At 36.6% G+C, this 19,353-nt stretch overlaps 1 protein-coding gene across 1 annotated transcript; it reads left to right on the forward strand.

Annotated features, from left to right (window-relative positions):
* Positions 1-307: 307 nt before the first annotated feature.
* Positions 308-17,849, forward strand: LOC124353518 (dynein regulatory complex subunit 3-like). Its single transcript, XM_046803390.1, has 10 exons — positions 308-642; positions 3,251-3,408; positions 4,057-4,182; positions 5,575-5,744; positions 7,331-7,540; positions 8,510-8,650; positions 11,105-11,306; positions 14,127-14,324; positions 16,095-16,234; positions 17,539-17,849. The coding sequence occupies exons 1-10, from the start codon at positions 468-470 to the stop codon at positions 17,672-17,674; spliced, it is 1,656 nt and encodes a 551-aa protein (XP_046659346.1). The 5' UTR covers positions 308-467; the 3' UTR covers positions 17,675-17,849.
* The last annotated feature ends 1,504 nt before the right edge of the window (positions 17,850-19,353 follow it).

Below are 19,353 nucleotides of genomic sequence, written 5' to 3' on the forward strand. Positions count from 1 at the left end.
ATACAGAAAAGTAATCACGAAATCAACAATCAATAAGCTACTCATATTTCTTCTTTCTGGTACCTGCCTCATACGCACCAAAATACGGTATTTTCTCCAATTTGTTTTTCTTCCTATACCACTTATCGGTTTTCAGTACACAATCAATATTTTTGAATCAGTGACTTGTGTAATTTGTTTAATCCTTACTTGCCTTCCACTATAAAACTATTAGATATATGGCTTGTGTTTATCACTAAAGCCATATGATGGTATGTACATTATATCATATGGTTGTAAAATCTTTAAGAAAAAACGATTACTGTTCTTTTAGTATTATAATTAACCTATATTGAGTTAGAAGCTATATTTAGATAAGCTTGTGTATAGTAATCAGTCATTTATCACGAATAAAAAAAGGTCAAAAGGTCAAAGAACAAAATTGTAGCCATAAAATAGTTTTATTACTTTTTTCCTTCGTCCGCAGAATGGACGAGGCCAAGAGTGAAGAGGCCTGGAGGCCTAAGCCTGGTGTTATCAACATGAACATGATTACAGAGGCCATCAATCGGATGGTGGAGGACGAAGTCCCCGGAAATGTTATCGACGAGGAAGAAGGATACAGGTTACATGAAATCACCCACATATACCTGGAGCACTTAGGTTAGTTGTTTCCTTTACATTTTTCATGCAATAAGGTATTTTGTTATGATTCGGAGGCCACTAGGGTCTTTTTCGTTTAAGGGCCAGCACAAAAGACCCTAGCTTGCCTATTCAAAACTCAGATCACGCGATGCTTCCCCGCTGCGCAGCGCTTTGCGCTGCTTGCTCTTTTAGAAAAAAAATTAACTCGAGCTTGCAAAGTCCAAGCCCAGATCAACTCACCACGCTAAAACTCAGACAGAACTAACGCAGGTTACATTACAGGCAAAAGATAAGCGGCGCGCGTTTATCACTGATGAGATAAGACGAGTTTATACTAGAAGTAGTACCTGGACTACTGCCCTACGAACTAATAACACCAAAAAAAAACATTAAATGCACTGTCAGTCAGGTATAGTATGTTTGTAAGGTGCTGGCCCTTAAACGAAAAAGACCCGGCCACTATTTTTGAAACAGATTTTGGGTAGAGTACGATAAGCAGACCCGGGTTTTTTTATATAGATTAGTACAGTTACCGATACTTAATATTCATTTATTGAATACGCGTTTATAAATCATATCAACATGTCTATAGCCATAATCACAATCATATTTTAAATAAAAAATAACTAATACAACGCATATAGTGATAATCTTATAAATAATAAGTGAACTCTAACGATCAAACAAACTATTAGAACTGGAAATATGAAAAACTCATAAATAATAATGAAATGATAAGAACATAAAGACCATTTATAACAGGAAATACGAAATTTGCGTAATAATTTATATGTTTTCTCCTGTATAGCAATGATAAACAGTTTTCGACAAGTTGTTGAAGCATCTTCTCTAGGAAACCGTTCTTCTCTTCTGCACACAAATACTCACAGAGATGAGCTTCAACTGTCTGTTATTATCTATAAGAGAAAATACGTTATTATATGAAAAAGTGTTTGTAGTTAATACAAGTTAGTTGTTTAAAATCAGTATCGGTTAGTTATATCGAAAGTTAGAATTGAGTAATATCGTTTGTCAATATCGATATAAAAAGCCGGGTCCGCTTATCGTATCCTACCCAATATTTTCTTACTGGGAACCTAAAACCATCATTATTAGAAAAACTTACTTTATTTTACTTTCTGTGAAAATTACATGTCATTATGAGGATCGGTTCTTGTTTTCTGCCTCCCAAACGGAAGCGATGTCTGTGAGGAGGCCACTCTGTCCATATGCACTATTTGTTATTAGGCTTTATAAGTAGGTAAATACATACGTACGTATTATAATAATATAACAAATTAACGAGCGATCACGTGATCTGAGCTTCAATTTATGTACTGTCTCAAGGGAGGTTATCTTTTATGGGGTTTGGCGCTGAAGATCTGACGTCGGAAAAGTTGAACGATTTGGGAAGTTACCTGAGGTCGGGAAAGTTGGACGATTTTGGAAGTGATTTGACGTCGGAAAAGTTGGACGATTTGGGAAGTGATCCGAGGTCGGAAATGTTTGACGATTTGGGAAGTGATTTGACGTCGGAAAAGTTGGACGGTTTGGCAAGTGATCTGAGGTTGGCAAAGTTGGACGATTTGGGAAGTGATCCGAGGTCGGGAATGTTGGAGGATTTGGGAAGTGATTTGACGTGGGAAAAGTTGGACGATTTGGGAAGTAATCAGAGGTTGGCAAAGTTGGACGATTTGGGAAGTGATCTCAGGTCGGGAAAGTTGGACGATTTGGGAAGTGATCTGAGGTTGGCAAAGTTGGACGATTTGGGAAGTGATCTGAGGTCGGAAAAGTTGGACGATTTTGGAAGTGATTTGACGTCGGAAAAGTTGGACGGTTTGGCAAGTGATCTGAGGCCGGGAAAGTTGGACGATTTGGGAATTGATCTGAGGTCGGGAAAGTACCGATCGGAAATGGCTCTGGCCATCAGTGCGGGCTCCAGTGGTGTGTTAGGCTCCACCCCTCACTTCTGACGAAAAAAGAAAAACATCCCTCGAGATAGTACCCAAAATCAACAAACAAAACAGAAAAAAATGACCTCTGGACTCTTTAAGCTGCATGAAGTTTCATTTCTATACAGGCAACATTGAGTTCGATTATAGTTCGTCACTCCATAGAATTTGGCTTAGCGTAAACTAACATTTTTACTTTGGTCTTATGGGTAACCATGATGTCACCGATTAAATACCAGAATAAATCAATTTATAGACAAACTGCACTCTTGTAGTGTGTAGTGCTGTACACACATTTGTAAAAGTACAATCATAAGTGATTTTAATATGTGACTTACGAATTTTAACATATTTAGCCTAATTATTAGTAACATATCCCGAAAATATTATATTTTCAGATTTTAAATTTTTATTGAAACCTTATTTCTACATGGCTGGGGGAAGTAAACATTTCTTTTCTGTCTGTCTGCAGGATATCTCTAGAAATAAATTATCTATTAACTTGAAATTTTGCATGCAACAGTGAAGTCTGTTACGTGACACATGTTGGGGCCTTGTTTATTTTTTACACATGTTTTTACAACGCTATTTTGTTAGTTGAAGTCTTGAAAAGGGATTTTTACAAATCTTGGAAAAGTACAATTGGTCTGTAATTATTCGTAATATTTTTACAGACATCTATCGTATAGATCACTTGTGGGTACTTCCAGCTCTCACCATACTCAAACTCACTGGCAATAACATCCAGAAAATTGAAAATCTTGATGCTTTAGTGAACTTGGTGGACTTAAATTTGTCTTTCAACAGGATTGAGAATATTGAAAATTTAAACGTAAGTGATACAACTAGAATTTTCTTACCATTCTTATTTGATAAAATACATGAATTCAGACTACATGTTCATCGTCTGGTAGCAGCATTCTTCAATTATTCAATGGGATTGATATGATTTTTATCTTTAAAAAAAGGATAGATCTTAATCCTCTTTAAATAGTCACAATTTTGAGAAACCTTAAAATGTTATTCTTTTATTTAGCATGTCTAGCACAACACAGTGATTTTGTTTTAGAAAAGGATCCAAATCAAATCAAAAATAGTTTCATAGATTATAACATAATGGAACATTGATAGAAGCTATTTTATTTATATTTGACTAATACATTCTGCTCTTTGGTATTTACTGAAATGTACAAAAAACAAAATATGGATTAAATTGTTATTTTTCAATAGGGCCTTCCTTTAGTGCATGTAGCCTAAAAGACCAAAATGAATATTGTCCAGTGCAGACTGTAACTTACCTTTGCAAAAATAAAAGACCTACTAAAAATTAATTAACATAGAGAGTTATGTATTTAACATGATATGAAATTGAATTTAATAAGTATTATGCACTAGGTACCACATGACCAAACCTAGCCATGATAGTTATTGTGGAATGTTACTAATACTATGGGTCTACAAACTGTTTGTTCTTTTCCAGCACCTCGCCCAACTCAGGCACCTTTCTTTGTTCAGTAACCTGATCACAGAGTTAGCTAACCTAGAGAACCTGAAGAATTTGAAAATCTTCACTATTGGAGGCAACAAAATTGAAGACAAGCAATGTGTAAGTGTCACCCATGGGCTGCAGTTATATTTCGTCATAAGACAAAACCAATTTGCGGTCGTTAAAACATTTGGTTGTGCCCTAAGTTATTGACCTTGTTCAATAGTTCTTTTTAACTTTAGATCAATATTACCTACTACTTACAAATATGTTATCTAGTTCTTACTTTCAGCATTAAATTTTGTTGGAGCGACAGTTAATTCTGTACTAATCACTAAGTCTTTGTCACAGATTAAATATTGTCCTTTTGTATAACACAAATGCAACACTTTTTGTTTTTATTCGTACATTCATGTTCAATTATAAACCTTCCATCTGTTTAATATGAACGTAAACTCTGTCAAATATTACGTCCCACAAAGTAGACATCTCACTTGTTTCATGTTAATACAATCTGGATTGTTAACACCATATGATAGAAACGTATCTTATGTGAACAATCCTTGTTTAAGTAGCTTAAATTATCTTACCCACACAAATACAGTGAAAGGAATCAATTAAAATTACAAAGCAACTAGAAAATATAGAACGGCAAGGCAGCATGGTGTAAAGCCTTCAATTATGCAAATATACAAAAACAACTAAATATCCTTAATTTTTCATTTTAATTTAACCTCGAGAATGGTTTTGGTTTCGAATTAGATCAAGCAGGCTTGCAGAGAGACAAATATTTATTTTCTAAGCAGAGTCGTCATTGATGTTAAAATAACATTTAAACAAAGGACACACATACTGTACTCAAAATGAAGACTTAATGGCTCATAGTCATGTATATATTGCCTACACGAAATACAATACTGTATAGCAAACATCAGTACTCTACAATATAGACACCCATACCTTGACGAACACTCATTCAAAACATTCATCCTGCAACTTTCATCGCCAATGTTTCCACTTCAACTCGGTAGTCACTCTTATGATTGTGCGGTTTCCTAGCCGCACGATAGAAACTCAGTCACATCCTAAAATGCATTTGACTCTTAACAGCGTTTCAAAAAGAGTTTTAAACACCGTAAGTGTAGGTGCATTTTAAAATTTATTTGTCAAACTTTTGATGAACTGAACACCTCCTTGTGAAGGAACGCTTTTATGATATACCGTTCTGTTGTTCAGTGTTTATTTACTCTAGACCCACCATATTTTTCTTATGAAGTAAGAGTCCATATTGCTTCCCAGAAAAACTGACTAAAAGTCATGTCATTCTCTGTGTACATATCCTATCAAATAATATATTTTAGTACTATCTAAAATATTCAATTGTCAGTCAATTAAAATTATTTTTTAAATTATTATAACATTTTGTTATTCATTTGGGTTATATTTTCCAAAATAAGAGTCACTTATTATACACGAAAGAACAGAAACAGTGTAACATTTTTTCTCAGACAGGTTTTACATCTGAGGAAGCTCAATCTGTTTTCGTTAAACATGGCCGACAATCCTTGCGCCACAGAGGAAGACTTCAGGACCTTTGTGGCCGCTTACTTGCCGAACCTGGAGTTCTACGAGTACAAGAAGGTCACAGAGGAGGAGAGAGAAAGTGGCCGCAAGACAAACTTGTAAGTACAGAACATACATTACAAGGATTGCAGAGGAAAATATTACAAGGTGGGGTTAGCGAGCTTCGCTGAGGTTGCTTGCAAAATCTCAGATCTAGACCTGACTTTATTCTCATGATGCTTTACAGACAGATAGACAGTCATGCAAAAAGAACATTTTTACATCCTCCGGCAGACAAAAGAGAAATTTGGTAAATGACGCTCAGCCAATTCCATAGTTGGACACACAATCATATCACTCATTTGTGTGGAAATGGAGTTTCATGCAAACATTAACATCTACACACAAAATCTTTCTTGGGATATCTCGCCACATGATACCTTCACATGTTTGTTATTAAATTAAATCAATTAATTAAGAATTAAATGTTAATTATTAAACAGAACTTACAGAATACATGTTACATTACGTCTGCACTGGACGACCAACCACTGACAACTTGCCAGAGGCCAATAGTAAATGGCGATCGTAACGGGAGAAACAAGATTGCGGCAAGAAAGGAAAATGGTGTGGGCATAAAAGTTATTATTGGTTCTAGATGTACTTCTAGAAAACATTATCTCTAATTTGCTGTTTGATAATAATTAGGTTCCCTTTGTTAGTTCATTTTCAGAACTGGTAACCAAAGCGGCCTAATTTCGACTGATGGTTGACTGATCAATTGATCCAACAATTTAATGTATGAAGCCTCGGTTAATTTCCTGTTAAAGAGTAATGTTCCGATGTATCATGTTAGCTTAGTTCCAATCCATGCGATAATCTTCGGACCAACAATAATGTGCAATTTTTGTACTTTTCTGTTAGCCCCTTTCTTGTGTTATCTTTATGTTCTTTTATACTAACATGTAATAGACTTTTATCTCGCCTCTCTATTCTGTATTACAACCACATTGTACATTGTAAATACAAGTTTTGGAATCCAGTGTGCCGTTTTTTTGCTTTTGTTTTTACGATACTGGTGTTTTGAACGTGATTCTAATGTTGTTCTTTCTATTAACTCTTCTAATTTTCTCGGATGATTCCGGCACACAAGGGATTGACATAAAAGTACATTTACCTCTATTATGATTTATCGACTCAAGAATGATTCTTCTGTTTCGTTTTCACTTGTTTATTATTGACTGAGGGTATCCATTACGTCTAACATCCGATTCAACTTACTTAAATTTCTCTTTTAATCCATCTATTTATATCTGAGCATAAGCTCTTTTTAACGTAATCACTACATTTAGAACACACAAACCAATACTTTTGTGAGGCCTTTTGATAACAAGGCTATCTTCGTCAGACACATCACAAAAGCTCTCTAGTGTATCTCTTTGAAACGAAGAAGAAGATTTTTGTCTAGACTTAGCAATATTATATAGTAGCAGGATATTTGGCTGAAGTATTCAAACATTATTTCTAGGTACACACAATGTGTTCACTCAAAAGCTGTTTGAAATAAGACATAACAATTATGTTAAAATATAATCTAGTATACTTTTTTCCGCAGAAAAGAATTTTAGATTTGTAAGTTTTAAAATCACTTGAGATTAAGTTTTCTGAGGCAATGAACTCCATAATAACTTCTATTTTTCTCCAGGAAAGAGTTGGAGGCCTTAGAGAGAGAAGAAGCCAAGGCGGTGAAGGAAAGACAATTGGCTAAGATTGAGGCAGACAAGGAGGAGTTATACTCTCGGGCATTTGTTGAGGGTCTGGACAAGGATCAACTCTATGAGGCAATGATCAACAGCGATCCAAGTGGACAAGCCATGCTTCTCATCGGAGATGAAGTTCAGGAGATATTTAGAATGTTAGTACACACATTTATATTTGTAACTCAAGTTGGCTATATTTAAGCAGGGGTTTGTTAAAGGACAACTTTCTTTTCTTGAGGTTGGTAGCCTGATAGTAAAAGTGCCAATACATCTGATCCTTTCCTGGAAAGATGTAAGTATATTACATAAGGTATATAGAGGTAATGTAATCATTATAATTAATTAATAGGCATCCACGTGTTGAGATTTAACTTGCAGTTTTATGATTTTTTTCTTGTTTTTCATCTTTATTATTCACTTTAGTACAAGGAATTGGGAACAGAATCATTAGAGTTGGACTATGTTACGTAAATCATACTACTAGGTCTACCCATCTGATTGCTCTGTGAACAGTTGTCCTAATCTTAATTGGCAGAATTTGCTTACTTTCCCCTGGCAGCAAAGTCTTTGTATGAGGGCTCTCACATTGCGATTTGATAAAAAAAGATGAGCAAGAGAGATTATCCTCTAAGTACAAAAGAGCGGATGAGGATGTGGCCAACATATTATGGCTTGTTCAAGTGATGTCAATTCAATTCTAGCCTTTTAGTCTTCGGCGTTTGTTTCTCCCATAGGTTTAAATTAATCATCAGACTTGGACCAGATTTTCTAAGTATGCAGATAACCAAAAAAGAAGAAAGTGATGCGTCATCGAAGGTGCTCAGTCTGATTGAATATATTGCATGAGTCTTCTAAAGACTTCATATGAAGCTCTTGAAGTACTGTAGACAGCGGTTCTCAGAGGAATCAATGTCTGGCTGAGTGAAGTTTTTGCTGATTTACCAGTGGTGTACTGTGGGACTGGTGGTGTGTTTATATATTCCCCAAAAGATGTTTATGGTGTAAAAGCGGTTATAGCTATTTACTGGGTACACAATCAATCAGCTGATATGATATACTTTCCATTAATTCTCATCATTTCGTTCATCTATCCTATATGGCTAATGTGGTACTTTATGTTCCAGATTTCAAGAAGAAATTGGAAACGCGACAACTGAAATATTCAATATTGGACTGGAACAGCTGAATCTACGAGATACTGAGGTGCAAATGTTCCAGGAAGGCACTCAAGATGCAATAATGAAAGGACGAGCTAAACAAAGACTGTGAGTTGATAACAGTTTCAAAACTATATTATAATTATTTCAGACACATACAGAAATAGGCTTAAATATATGATTAATTTTCATATATCGTGTGATGACATTAAGCTGTTCCTTACTTCACATCCTGTTTGGCGCGATGTCTAACACTGAAGGCGTTCCTGGCTCGCAAAGCAGTCATTTTTGTGGATCAATTTGTCCCTTGCTTCACATTCTGTTTGGCATGATGACTAAAACTTACCAGTTTTGCAGTATACTAGAGACGTTCCGGCCAGCAAGGCAGTCATGTTTGTGGATCAATTTGTCCCTTGTTTCACATTCTGTTTGGCATGATGACTAAAACTTACCAGTGTTGCAGTATACTAGAGACGTTCCTGGCCAGCAAGGCAGTCATGTTTGTGGATCAAGTTGCCCCTTGCTTCACATCCTGCTTGGCATGATGTCTAACACTGACCAGTGTTACAGTATACTAGAGACGTTCCTGTCCGGCAAGGCAGTCATGTTTGTGGATCAAGTTGCCCCTTGCTTCACATCCTGTTTGGCATGATGTCTAACACTGACCAGTGTTACAGTATACTAGAGACGTTCCTGTCCAGCAAGGCAGTCATGTTTGTGGATCAAGTTGCCCCTTGCTTCACATCCTGTTTGGCATGATGTCTAACACTGACCAGTGTTACAGTATACTAGAGACGTTCCTGGCCAGCAAGGCAGTCATGTTTGTGGATCAAGTTGCCCCTTGCTTCACATCCTGTTTGGCATGATGTCTAACACTGACCAGTGTTACAGTATACTAGAGACGTTCCTGGCCAGCAAGGCAGTCATGTTTGTGGATCAAGTTGCCCCTTGCTTCACATCCTGTTTGGCATGATGTCTAACACTGACCAGTGTTACAGTATACTAGAGACGTTCCTGGCCAGCAAGGCAATCATGTTTGTGGATCAAGTTGTCCCTTGCTTCACATCCTGTTTGGCATGATGCCTAACACTGACCAGTGTTGCAGTATACTAGAGGTGTTCCTGGTCTGGCAAGGCAATCATGTTTGTGGATCAAGTTGCCCCTTGCTTCACATCCTGCTTGGCATGATGTCTAACACTGACCAGTGTTGCAGTATACTAGAGGTGTTTCTGGCTCGCAAGCAGTCATTTTTGTGGATCAATTTGTCCCTCGCTTCACATCCTGCTTGGCATGATGTCTAACACTTACCAGTGTTGCAGTATACTAGAGACGTTCCTGGCCAGCAAGGCAGTCATGTTTGTGGATCAAGTTGCCCCTTGCTTCACATCCTGTTTGGCATGATGTCTAACACTGACCAGTGTTACAGTATACTAGAGACGTTCCTGGCCAGCAAGGCAGTCATGTTTGTGGATCAAGTTGCCCCTTGCTTCACATCCTGTTTGGCATGATGTCTAACACTGACCAGTGTTACAGTATACTAGAGACGTTCCTGGCCAGCAAGGCAGTCATGTTTGTGGATCAAGTTGCCCCTTGCTTCACATCCTGTTTGGCATGATGTCTAACACTGACCAGTGTTACAGTATACTAGAGACGTTCCTGGCCAGCAAGGCAGTCATGTTTGTGGATCAAGTTGCCCCTTGCTTCACATCCTGTTTGGCATGATGTCTAACACTGACCAGTGTTACAGTATACTAGAGACGTTCCTGTCCGGCAAGGCAGTCATGTTTGTGGATCAAGTTGCCCCTCGCTTCACATCCTGTTTGGCATGATGTCTAACACTGACAAGTGTTACAGTATACAAGAGACGTTCCTGGCCAGCAAGGCAGTCATGTTTGTGGATCAAGTTGCCCCTCGCTTCACATCCTGTTTGGCATGATGTCTAACACTGACAAGTGTTACAGTATACAAGAGACGTTCCTGGCCAGCAAGGCAGTCATGTTTGTGGATCAAGGTGCCCCTTGCTTCTCATCCTGTTTGGCATGATGTCTAACACTGACCAGTGTCACAGTATACAAGAGACGTTCCTGGCCAGCAAGGCAGTCATGTTTGTGGATCAAGTTGCCCCTTGCTTCACATCCTGTTTGGCATGATGTCTAACACTGACCAGTGTCACAGTATACAAGAGACGTTCCTGGCCAGCAAGGCAGTCATGTTTGTGGATCAAGTTGCCCCTCGCTTCACATCCTGTTTGGCATGATGTCTAACACTGACCAGTGTTACAGTATACAAGACGTTCCTGGCCAGCAAGGCAGTCATGTTTGTGGATCAAGTTGCCCCTCGCTTCACATGATGTCTAACACTGACCAGTGTCACAGTATACAAGAGACGTTCCTGGCCAGCAAGGCAGTCATGTTTGTGGATCAAGTTGCCCCTCGCTTCACAACCTGTTTGGCATGTTTAACACTGACCAGTGTTACAGTATACTAGAGACAGTCATTGGATCAAGTTGCCCCTCGCTTCACATCCTGTTTGCATGATGTTTAACACTGACCAGTGTTACAGTATACTAGAGACGTTCCTGGCCAGCAAGGCTGTTATGTTTGTGGAGATGGATGACCTCTGGGAGGTAATGGCGAAGCAGACGAGTGACGAGAGCATGAGGCGGCATTCTATCGACGAGAAGGTGGAGAGGGCGAACGCGATGTGTACAACTGTGAAGCAAGAGTTGCTAGGTCTAGAGCTTACGCTGTCTGAACAGCTGAAAGTAAGTAGGTTCACCAATAGCATTTGTATTTTGTGTTAGATTAGAGGTTTGAAATTAAGCATTAATATTTTATTTCAAAGTAACAGGACACCCATGTTTAAAGAATGATAAAGGATCTCCTCTTATGCTAAATTTTGGATGATTATGGATAGAAAAGCAAAAGAAATCTGGATGTGAGAGAAGACTTCTATAACTAATCTTGGTGTATTAAAAACAATGGATATACCACTATCTCCAAATGTAAATGTCAATCCCCCTTTCTGATACTGAAATGTATAGAAGAACTTTGGGTACACCACAAAAATACCTGTTTTATTTGCAACATATTTAAAGTCAACATTTCAATGTGCCATAAATTAAAACGTTGATGGGTACTAATTGAATATTTGGATGATAAATGTAGTGTGAACTTTAACGTAATGCTAGGCTTAACATTGTCAAAAGGCAATCTCCCTTTTGTATGTTACATCATTGAAAAGAGAATTTTTTTTGTAAATTAAAATTAATTTTTTATATTTTAAATGTCTATATTATTTTCATTTAGAATATTTAAAAAAAAAATTGTTTCAAAAGTACTATTTTCTTAGGATTAAAATTCAATTCATTACTATCACCTAAGTTTTCAAGTTCACATCACATTGAAAAATTCAGATGTCAATTTGAATTTTTATTCTGAATGTTTAACATCTTTCGACTGACAACGGTTCTTCAAAGTGTTGCCAACAATATTACTTGGAAGAAATATTACCCAATATTACTTGGGTTACTTGGAAGAATTTTCAAAAACCATCATGTATGCAGATGATACGGTTCTACTTTTAGGTAATAAACATCCTGAATTGCTGGAAGTCTCTTCATACACATCAACGAACATGGCTGTTCAGTATTGCCATAGTAACAACTTGGTAGTCAATGAAGCCAAGACGCAACAACTGGTCTTTGGAAGAGGAAAGAAGGATTTTGGACCATTGCCAAACATTGACACTGTGGAAGAAGCCAAGTATCTGGGGATCGTAATGGACAATGGAATGAAATGGACACCTCATGTGGACAACCTCTGTAGCAAACTAAGCTCTGGACTTTATGTTGTTCGTCGAATAAAATCGATAAGTGATGTCACAGTTGCAATTACTGCATACTATGCACTCTTTGAAGCACACCTCCGATATGGTCTCACTGTTTGGGGAAAATCAAGTGTAGCCAACTTACAAAGACCCTTGACTCTACAGAAAAAATGTATCAGGATACTGGCAGGCCTGCAGCCTAGAGACAGTTGTAGAACATCTTTTGTTGAGCTGTCAATCCTCATTGTACATCTTAGAAACAGTAATGTATGCTCATGAAAATGGCTTGACCAGAGGCATTGATTTACATTCTTACAACACTCGTCAAGCAGCAGATTTTACACTACCAGAACACCATTCAGCATTATTTGAAGAGAAGCCTTCATATATGGGTGCAAAGCTGTTCAACTCCCTACCTACCGACATTAAGACAGAACAAAACCCCAAGAAAATGCTGAAAAGATGGCTCCTCCAACATCCTTTCTACTCAATTGACGAGTTTTTAAACTGGAGAGCTTTGAACATCAACCAGTGACTGGACTATCATTTACAAAGCTTTGATTTGTATAATTGTTTTATAAAATTTTGATTTGTATAATTACCTTTTTTATGACTCTCTTACTGTTCTCAAAGAATATGTAAAATAAAGTATATTGTCTATTGTCTATTGTCTATTGTCTATATAGAAACAATATAGCTGAAATATTTTCCACATTTCACGCAATTTAAGATAAAACTGCAGAACAATACCCTCCGTTATTAAATTTCACACAATAAAAGAAGTACCAAAACATGATCTTTATATCTTTAATGAGGGATATGGATTCTTAAGAGTATTTGTTCTACGCTTTCATAGTAGAAATTCTCACAATACTGTTCATATTTATAGCGTTTAGTTTACATTTTCCAAATTTGTGAATAGAACTTATGTTTTCATTTCTTGAGTTGTTCCAAGTTCTTGAGAGGATCTTCCAAGTTACAAAATTATAATTTCACAAAATCCTATATTTTTGTTGCACCTAGGATTTATAATACATTACCAGACCGTATTAAAACATCTAAAAATTTAAATATATTCATAAAAAGACTTGAATATTGGTTATTTAGTATGAAAGAGATTGAAACACTGCTAGAGATTTCTGGATGAAGTAAATTAAAGTTGTAGTAGCTTACATTGCAGCAAGGTATTGTTAATTAATTGTTTGGTTTCTTATATTTTTTATATTCGTAATGACTGTATTAATATTATTTTAATATTATATGTATATATGTGTTTGTTAGTGTGTCTGTGTGTATGTATGTAGATATGTGTGTGAATGTATATTTTACATTATAGGGCACAATTTAAGCATATTAAATAGGTATGTGTTTTGTTTTGATTGTTTTTGAGCAAGAGGTTGAATTTTATTTTTTTGTAATTCTGAAGCTGGATTCTTTTTACCATTTGTCCAAATACATTGATGGAACCTCCAAACAGGCTTAGCCTTGGAGGCCCTATTATTTTCTCAAACAAATTAATACCATATTTTTATTTTGTTTTAAAACTATTAAATTAAACTGGCATTTAATTTAACTTAAGTTTATTCTTAAGTAGGGCTTATTGCAGCCTAAAACAAACCTGGTAACAAGACATTTGAGTTTTAGTTTTAATTTTTTCTATGTAAAATGAATCACGTGTAAATATTTATTGTATTTTGAGGAAAGAAATATATTCTACTTCTAGTTACATACAACAGACTCAAATGTGATGTTTCAGGAGGTGTTTGCACAGTTTGAGCGCAACTTAGGGGACATGGTTAACACTTTCATTGAGACGGCGCAAGGATTTTTTACGATAATGCGTGAGCACGAGACAGTATTTAGTGAACAGCTGGGGGACCTGGCTAGTCGTTACTTGACCCAACTCACTATCCGCAACGAGGACCTCTCCAACCTTCCTGCTGCCCTACGTCCTGTGAGTACAGTGATCAAAATAAAACGTTTCAATAATAGATTTGTAATGTGATCTGTACAAATATCTCTTGTGACATTCAAATCTTAAGCAACACTAATATACAAGGTAGAGTCATACAGTTTCTGGAATCGATGAACAAAGAACCCCAGTGTGGTCACCGGTTAGAATTTTGTTGTGTTTCAGTTGGTACAACTCCTGCAATCTGCACGTTTACATTAATTAACAATTTGTATAAATAAAGTTTAGTGAACAGCAAGCAAACTTTCAATTTTTTTTCAGCCAGGCTGCACTGAAGGCACTTGATACCTGTTCGTTTGATTCGAAAGCAGTCTGGGAATGTAAGAATGCTCTGGCAGATCTGTCTAAGAAAAACAGAGTAACACTCGGTTGGGTGCCAGGTCATGAGGGCATTCATGGAAATGATAAAGCAGATATCCTCGCCAAAAAGGGAGCGGAGTCCATTATGGTGGGGCCTGAGCCAGGTTGCGGGATAGCTTTCTCCAACAGCAAAGCTCTTGTTAAAGATTGGGAAAAGAGGATAAGAAACTTTAATTGGAGTAGAGCCTCAGAATTAAGACAGTAAAAAATGTTTACTCTATCCTTATGCTAAAGGGTGGGCATCTCTCCTAAATCAGAGTAAGGAGGATATAAGAGTGATGTTAGTGATATTGACAGGACATAGCCCACTTAGAAAACATCTTATGAGGGTGGGTCTTAGCCAGACTGATGAATGCAGACTCTGCGGAGAAGCGAAGGAATCAATGGAGCATATTTGGCTAAACTGTCCTGCCATATAAAAAATTCGGAAAAGATTCCTGGAAGCATATCTCCTCTGCCCCAAGGACATCAGTGAACAGGAGCCCTCAAATCTGTTCGGCTTCTGTAAAAGTCTCAGATTCTGAGAACATAAATATAAGTAAGGGAGGCGCAAAGGTCTTTTTAGGACTAAGTGCGGAGACAATTTGTCTCTTTCCCTCAGGATAAAAAATATTCAATTTTGAGTTTGATGAATTAATATGGCAGACGCATTCACCCTACTCGTCCAACCTCATGCCAGCCATCTTCTCCTGTTTATGCAGCTGAAAACATTGTTGAAGAAAGAAAGATTTCAAATGCTGAGCTTGTCGATCAAAATGTGACAAAAGCATTGATAAGACATAATATATAATTTTTTTAGCCCTTTGACTACTGAGTGGCACAGTGTCTAATATTGGTACCTACTCAAATCACAAAATACTACTTTAAACATGGGCGTATATAAGGGAGGGCTCTAACTCCCCCCCTTCCCCAAAATGTTGAAAAACAAACATTAAAATTGCACTCAGTTGTTAGTTCTAAGCTAAAACACATTTATGAGGTCTTAAAGCTGAATAATTTTCCAGGGGGGAAACTCCCAAGCCCTTGTTTATGGAGGGTACTTTTTACTTTCTAAGCCACCCAGTGCGTCAGCCTCCTCCAAAATAATTTTCTAAATACGCCACTGCCTTTAACCATCTGTAGCAAACATGTTACAGAGCTGTATGATCATTGGGACAAGTGTGTTGTTGCAGGAGGAAAGTATTTTAAAGGAAAATAGGTTTATAAGTTTTTACCTTGTTCAATAAATGTGTTTAAATCGATTCCGGGAACATTTTGACTCCACCTGTAGACCTCTAACTCCACCTAAAACCCTAGAGTAAAATTTCTCCTCAAATAGCTTTTTATCTCTTATCTGTGCCATCTACTGGAGAACCCTAAATTAAACATTCGTTGATGTCAACTGCCTGACAGGTGATGGTGGACAAGGAGGCGGTGAACCAGGCTGTGGCCAGTTCTCATGACATCCACCTCCAGACCATCGACAACCGAGAGGACCAGCTCATGTCTCGTATACGCACATGGTACCAGAAGCTCTGCAATGACTATGAACAGTCAGTATGATTTTTATTTCCTTCCTATATTCTATATCTTATAAAGTGTAAGTACTAGGAACATTGCCATCATGCAAAAAACTTTACATATGTTAAAAATTTGTGTTAGTATCCCTGTTATTGTTTTTGGGTTTATTTGTAGGCTCAATCCGGATTTTCCTAAAATTTGGCATTTGGTCTGCAAATATATTCCCAAACCTCTTTCGCAAATTTTTAATTTTCATAATTTTTTAGCCTACTAATTAGGTTTTTGTCCAAAACAAACTACAAAGTTTTTCTCAGAAATAGGTTGAACTATTTTTTATTACATGTTTCAACATTGCACCACATAACAGTGTGAAGGAAATAGGATTTTCCTGGAAATTTGCCATATTTTTACTTTAATTGGTTTTAGACAGTGGTGTAGATAATCTATGACATACCAGTTTTTATGTACATACAATTTAAAAGGCATGGTAAATGTGTTCTCTACAGTATTAATATTATCAATGCAACATTCTCACACTTGCATTACTATGGAACAGGTTTATTCAAATTCTATAAAAACCATTTTAATTTAGATATCTATATTTAATTATTCACCTACGACATCCACATTTTTATTATAAACATACATAATAGATTTCTGTATAAAAAATGTTTTAGTGCTTTTAACTGTGGCATTATCTATTGCATTTTTAGTTAAAGTTAAAAGTTTCAAATTTGTTTTACACACAGACCCAATTCAGAAGCATTTTCAGCTAAGAATGCGACCCATCTAAGACTGAAAAAAAGAAATATTTAACTTAATTTTCGTTGTTTATCACAACATAGTAGATTAACATACACCTTGGAGCACATTTCTCGATAAATTATTGTGTCATTCAATTACACAAAAACAACTTTATCTGGTCAAATCCATTTTTCTTAAGTTTTTGCCTTCATTTTCTAAACATAATGTGTCTTCAATATATAATATTTTTAATAGTGTTCAAACCCTCCCTTCCAAAAAACACAAAGAAATACAAGATGTGTTCATCCCCTTGCAACTTTTGCTTATTGATAAGGCTCAAAACAGTTTTAGTGAGTTAAATGTTCACTGTTGATAATTTTTATTTCTATCAACTTTAGTTTTATTAGTATATTTTGATGTGTTATTGAAAAAGCAGTCAGTTCTATATTTTAATTTATTATTATTTCTATTTAATATTTTACTTTAGGCTAATATTATTATGCCATTTAGTGACAGATTGTGTATTAGTTGAATAAAAAATATGACATGTGATTTATAAAAGTATGTTATAACTTGTGCTATTAATTTACAGGGAGGAAACTGCACGATTCAGGGGCAGAGTCAACGAAATAGTCATGTTCTTAGAAATGCAAATCAAGGAATTTGAGCAATTTCAAGTCAACATTGAGGATGAGATGGGGCTGTTAATGATGACGGAAAACTCGTAAAACGATCTCACCGGCCGAACACGCAAGTCCAACTATAATTGTATTATTTATACAGTATTGATCAGGATTATTTTTTCCTCGATTTTCACTGTCTATGGTCCAGCATTAAATTTTGTATTTAACTGTAATACAATACAGAGTTAACAATTAATAAAAATATTTTGTTTCTAATAGCAACTTTCTGATGGTTTACTTTCTCTAATATACATACATAGAATATACGCAAGGGTCATTTTAATAGTAAGAACTGATTGTGCGTCGAGTTGGAGCAGGCTGTGACGTGACTTCCATTTGAGTTCAACCACTCTCGGCCAGACGTGCTCTACGCCACTATTGTTTCACACTGATGTGCTTATATTGTTTTGTTTGTCTGCGACATTATAAAGTGTTGGTAGAGTTGTAAATATCGCCCAGTCCTTGTCTCTTATCTTAATTTGGATATTAAATATATTCTAAACCTGTATTGCTCAGGTTAGATCCTGTCCGTAACCAGTAGACCATGCAAGGAATCCCCAGAGGTCTCGGGATCAGGCCTTTTGTGCTCCAGCCAGCCTTGATTGCTTATATTAGATTTAGAAGTAAAAAGAATTCAAATAAAAAGTATTCAAAGTAAAAGTAGTAGGTAAACTTTACTGTTGTGTACAGGACACGAGGGATCGGTAATTGAACTGAAAGACTGTTTTCGGTCACATCATTGACTGTGTATGGTTCACGGTTAGGGGGTAAGAAGGTAAGTGTCCGAGGCCAGGGCTGGATAGTGGACGTAGTGGTGGAATGAGGACAGTGGTGTGATGGAAGCAGCCAATGCGGTTTATTGAACTCAAACCACCCCATATCACGTCACAGCATCATACGATCCCATACATAGATGTATCCAGCGACCTTTAGTAAATCATTACAGAGCCAGTAAACATAATCATGTGTTACTATATAAAATAATAAAAATTATAATATTTAATACATTACACAATTAAATATGCCAATTTATAAAATATGGTATACACATCCCATCACTGATCAGAAACAAGTACTCTATACAGCCACCTGCCCATCCCCCAAGTTCCCCTAAATAAAAATAATTTAATTCATCTTAATTCTTGCCAGTCACGAAAAAATATAATCTTATAAATATATTGATCTAAGATACTTAAGTTTAGAAGACCACCGGGTTGGTCTGTTGGCACTGGAATTCCCTCGACTCGTTCACGCCTGAACTCTCCAGGAACGGCGCGGGGAGAGGAAAGCTTATCAGCTGTTTGGGTAACCGGACCGCTGGCCTACCATACTCCATTCACAAGTACAAGTTTGACATGGCAGGCATTTTTAAATTCCAGGCTGACCGCCACATGTGGGTCAGTAAACCAGCCGATTGTGAAGTGCACTCTATTATTCAGTAAAAAAATTCCTATCCTGCTTAAATTCACCGGCAGCTTATTGAAGTTAATGAAGATTTCTAGTGGAAAGGAACTTCAGTGCGCTTACCTTGAAAACTTCCTTCTATGGTCCATTGATTTTAAACACATCAAAGAACACATATTCAGAAATATCAAATTACACTGCAATCTTTCTAAAGTAGAACATGCTAGATGTCTGTCTTGAATATGTTTCTTTTACTGTAAATCAGACGACCCTAAAAGGATGTTTTCAAGGTTCATATCCATTAGAATGACTAGATTCCA

The sequence above is a fragment of the Homalodisca vitripennis genome, chromosome 2 (assembly GCF_021130785.1).
Source record: "Homalodisca vitripennis isolate AUS2020 chromosome 2, UT_GWSS_2.1, whole genome shotgun sequence".
NCBI classification, from domain to species: domain Eukaryota; kingdom Metazoa; phylum Arthropoda; class Insecta; order Hemiptera; family Cicadellidae; genus Homalodisca; species Homalodisca vitripennis.

Excerpts from the sequence above, each read along its gene's own strand:
- LOC124353518 (XM_046803390.1), top strand. The coding sequence starts at position 468 with ATGGACGAGGCCAAGAGTGAAGAGGCCTGGAGGCCTAAGCCTGGTGTT. Across the intron at positions 643-3,250 it reads CATATACCTGGAGCACTTAG|ACATCTATCGTATAGATCAC; the intron begins GTTAGTTGTTTC and ends ATATTTTTACAG. Across the intron at positions 11,307-14,126 it reads CGCTGTCTGAACAGCTGAAA|GAGGTGTTTGCACAGTTTGA; the intron begins GTAAGTAGGTTC and ends GTGATGTTTCAG.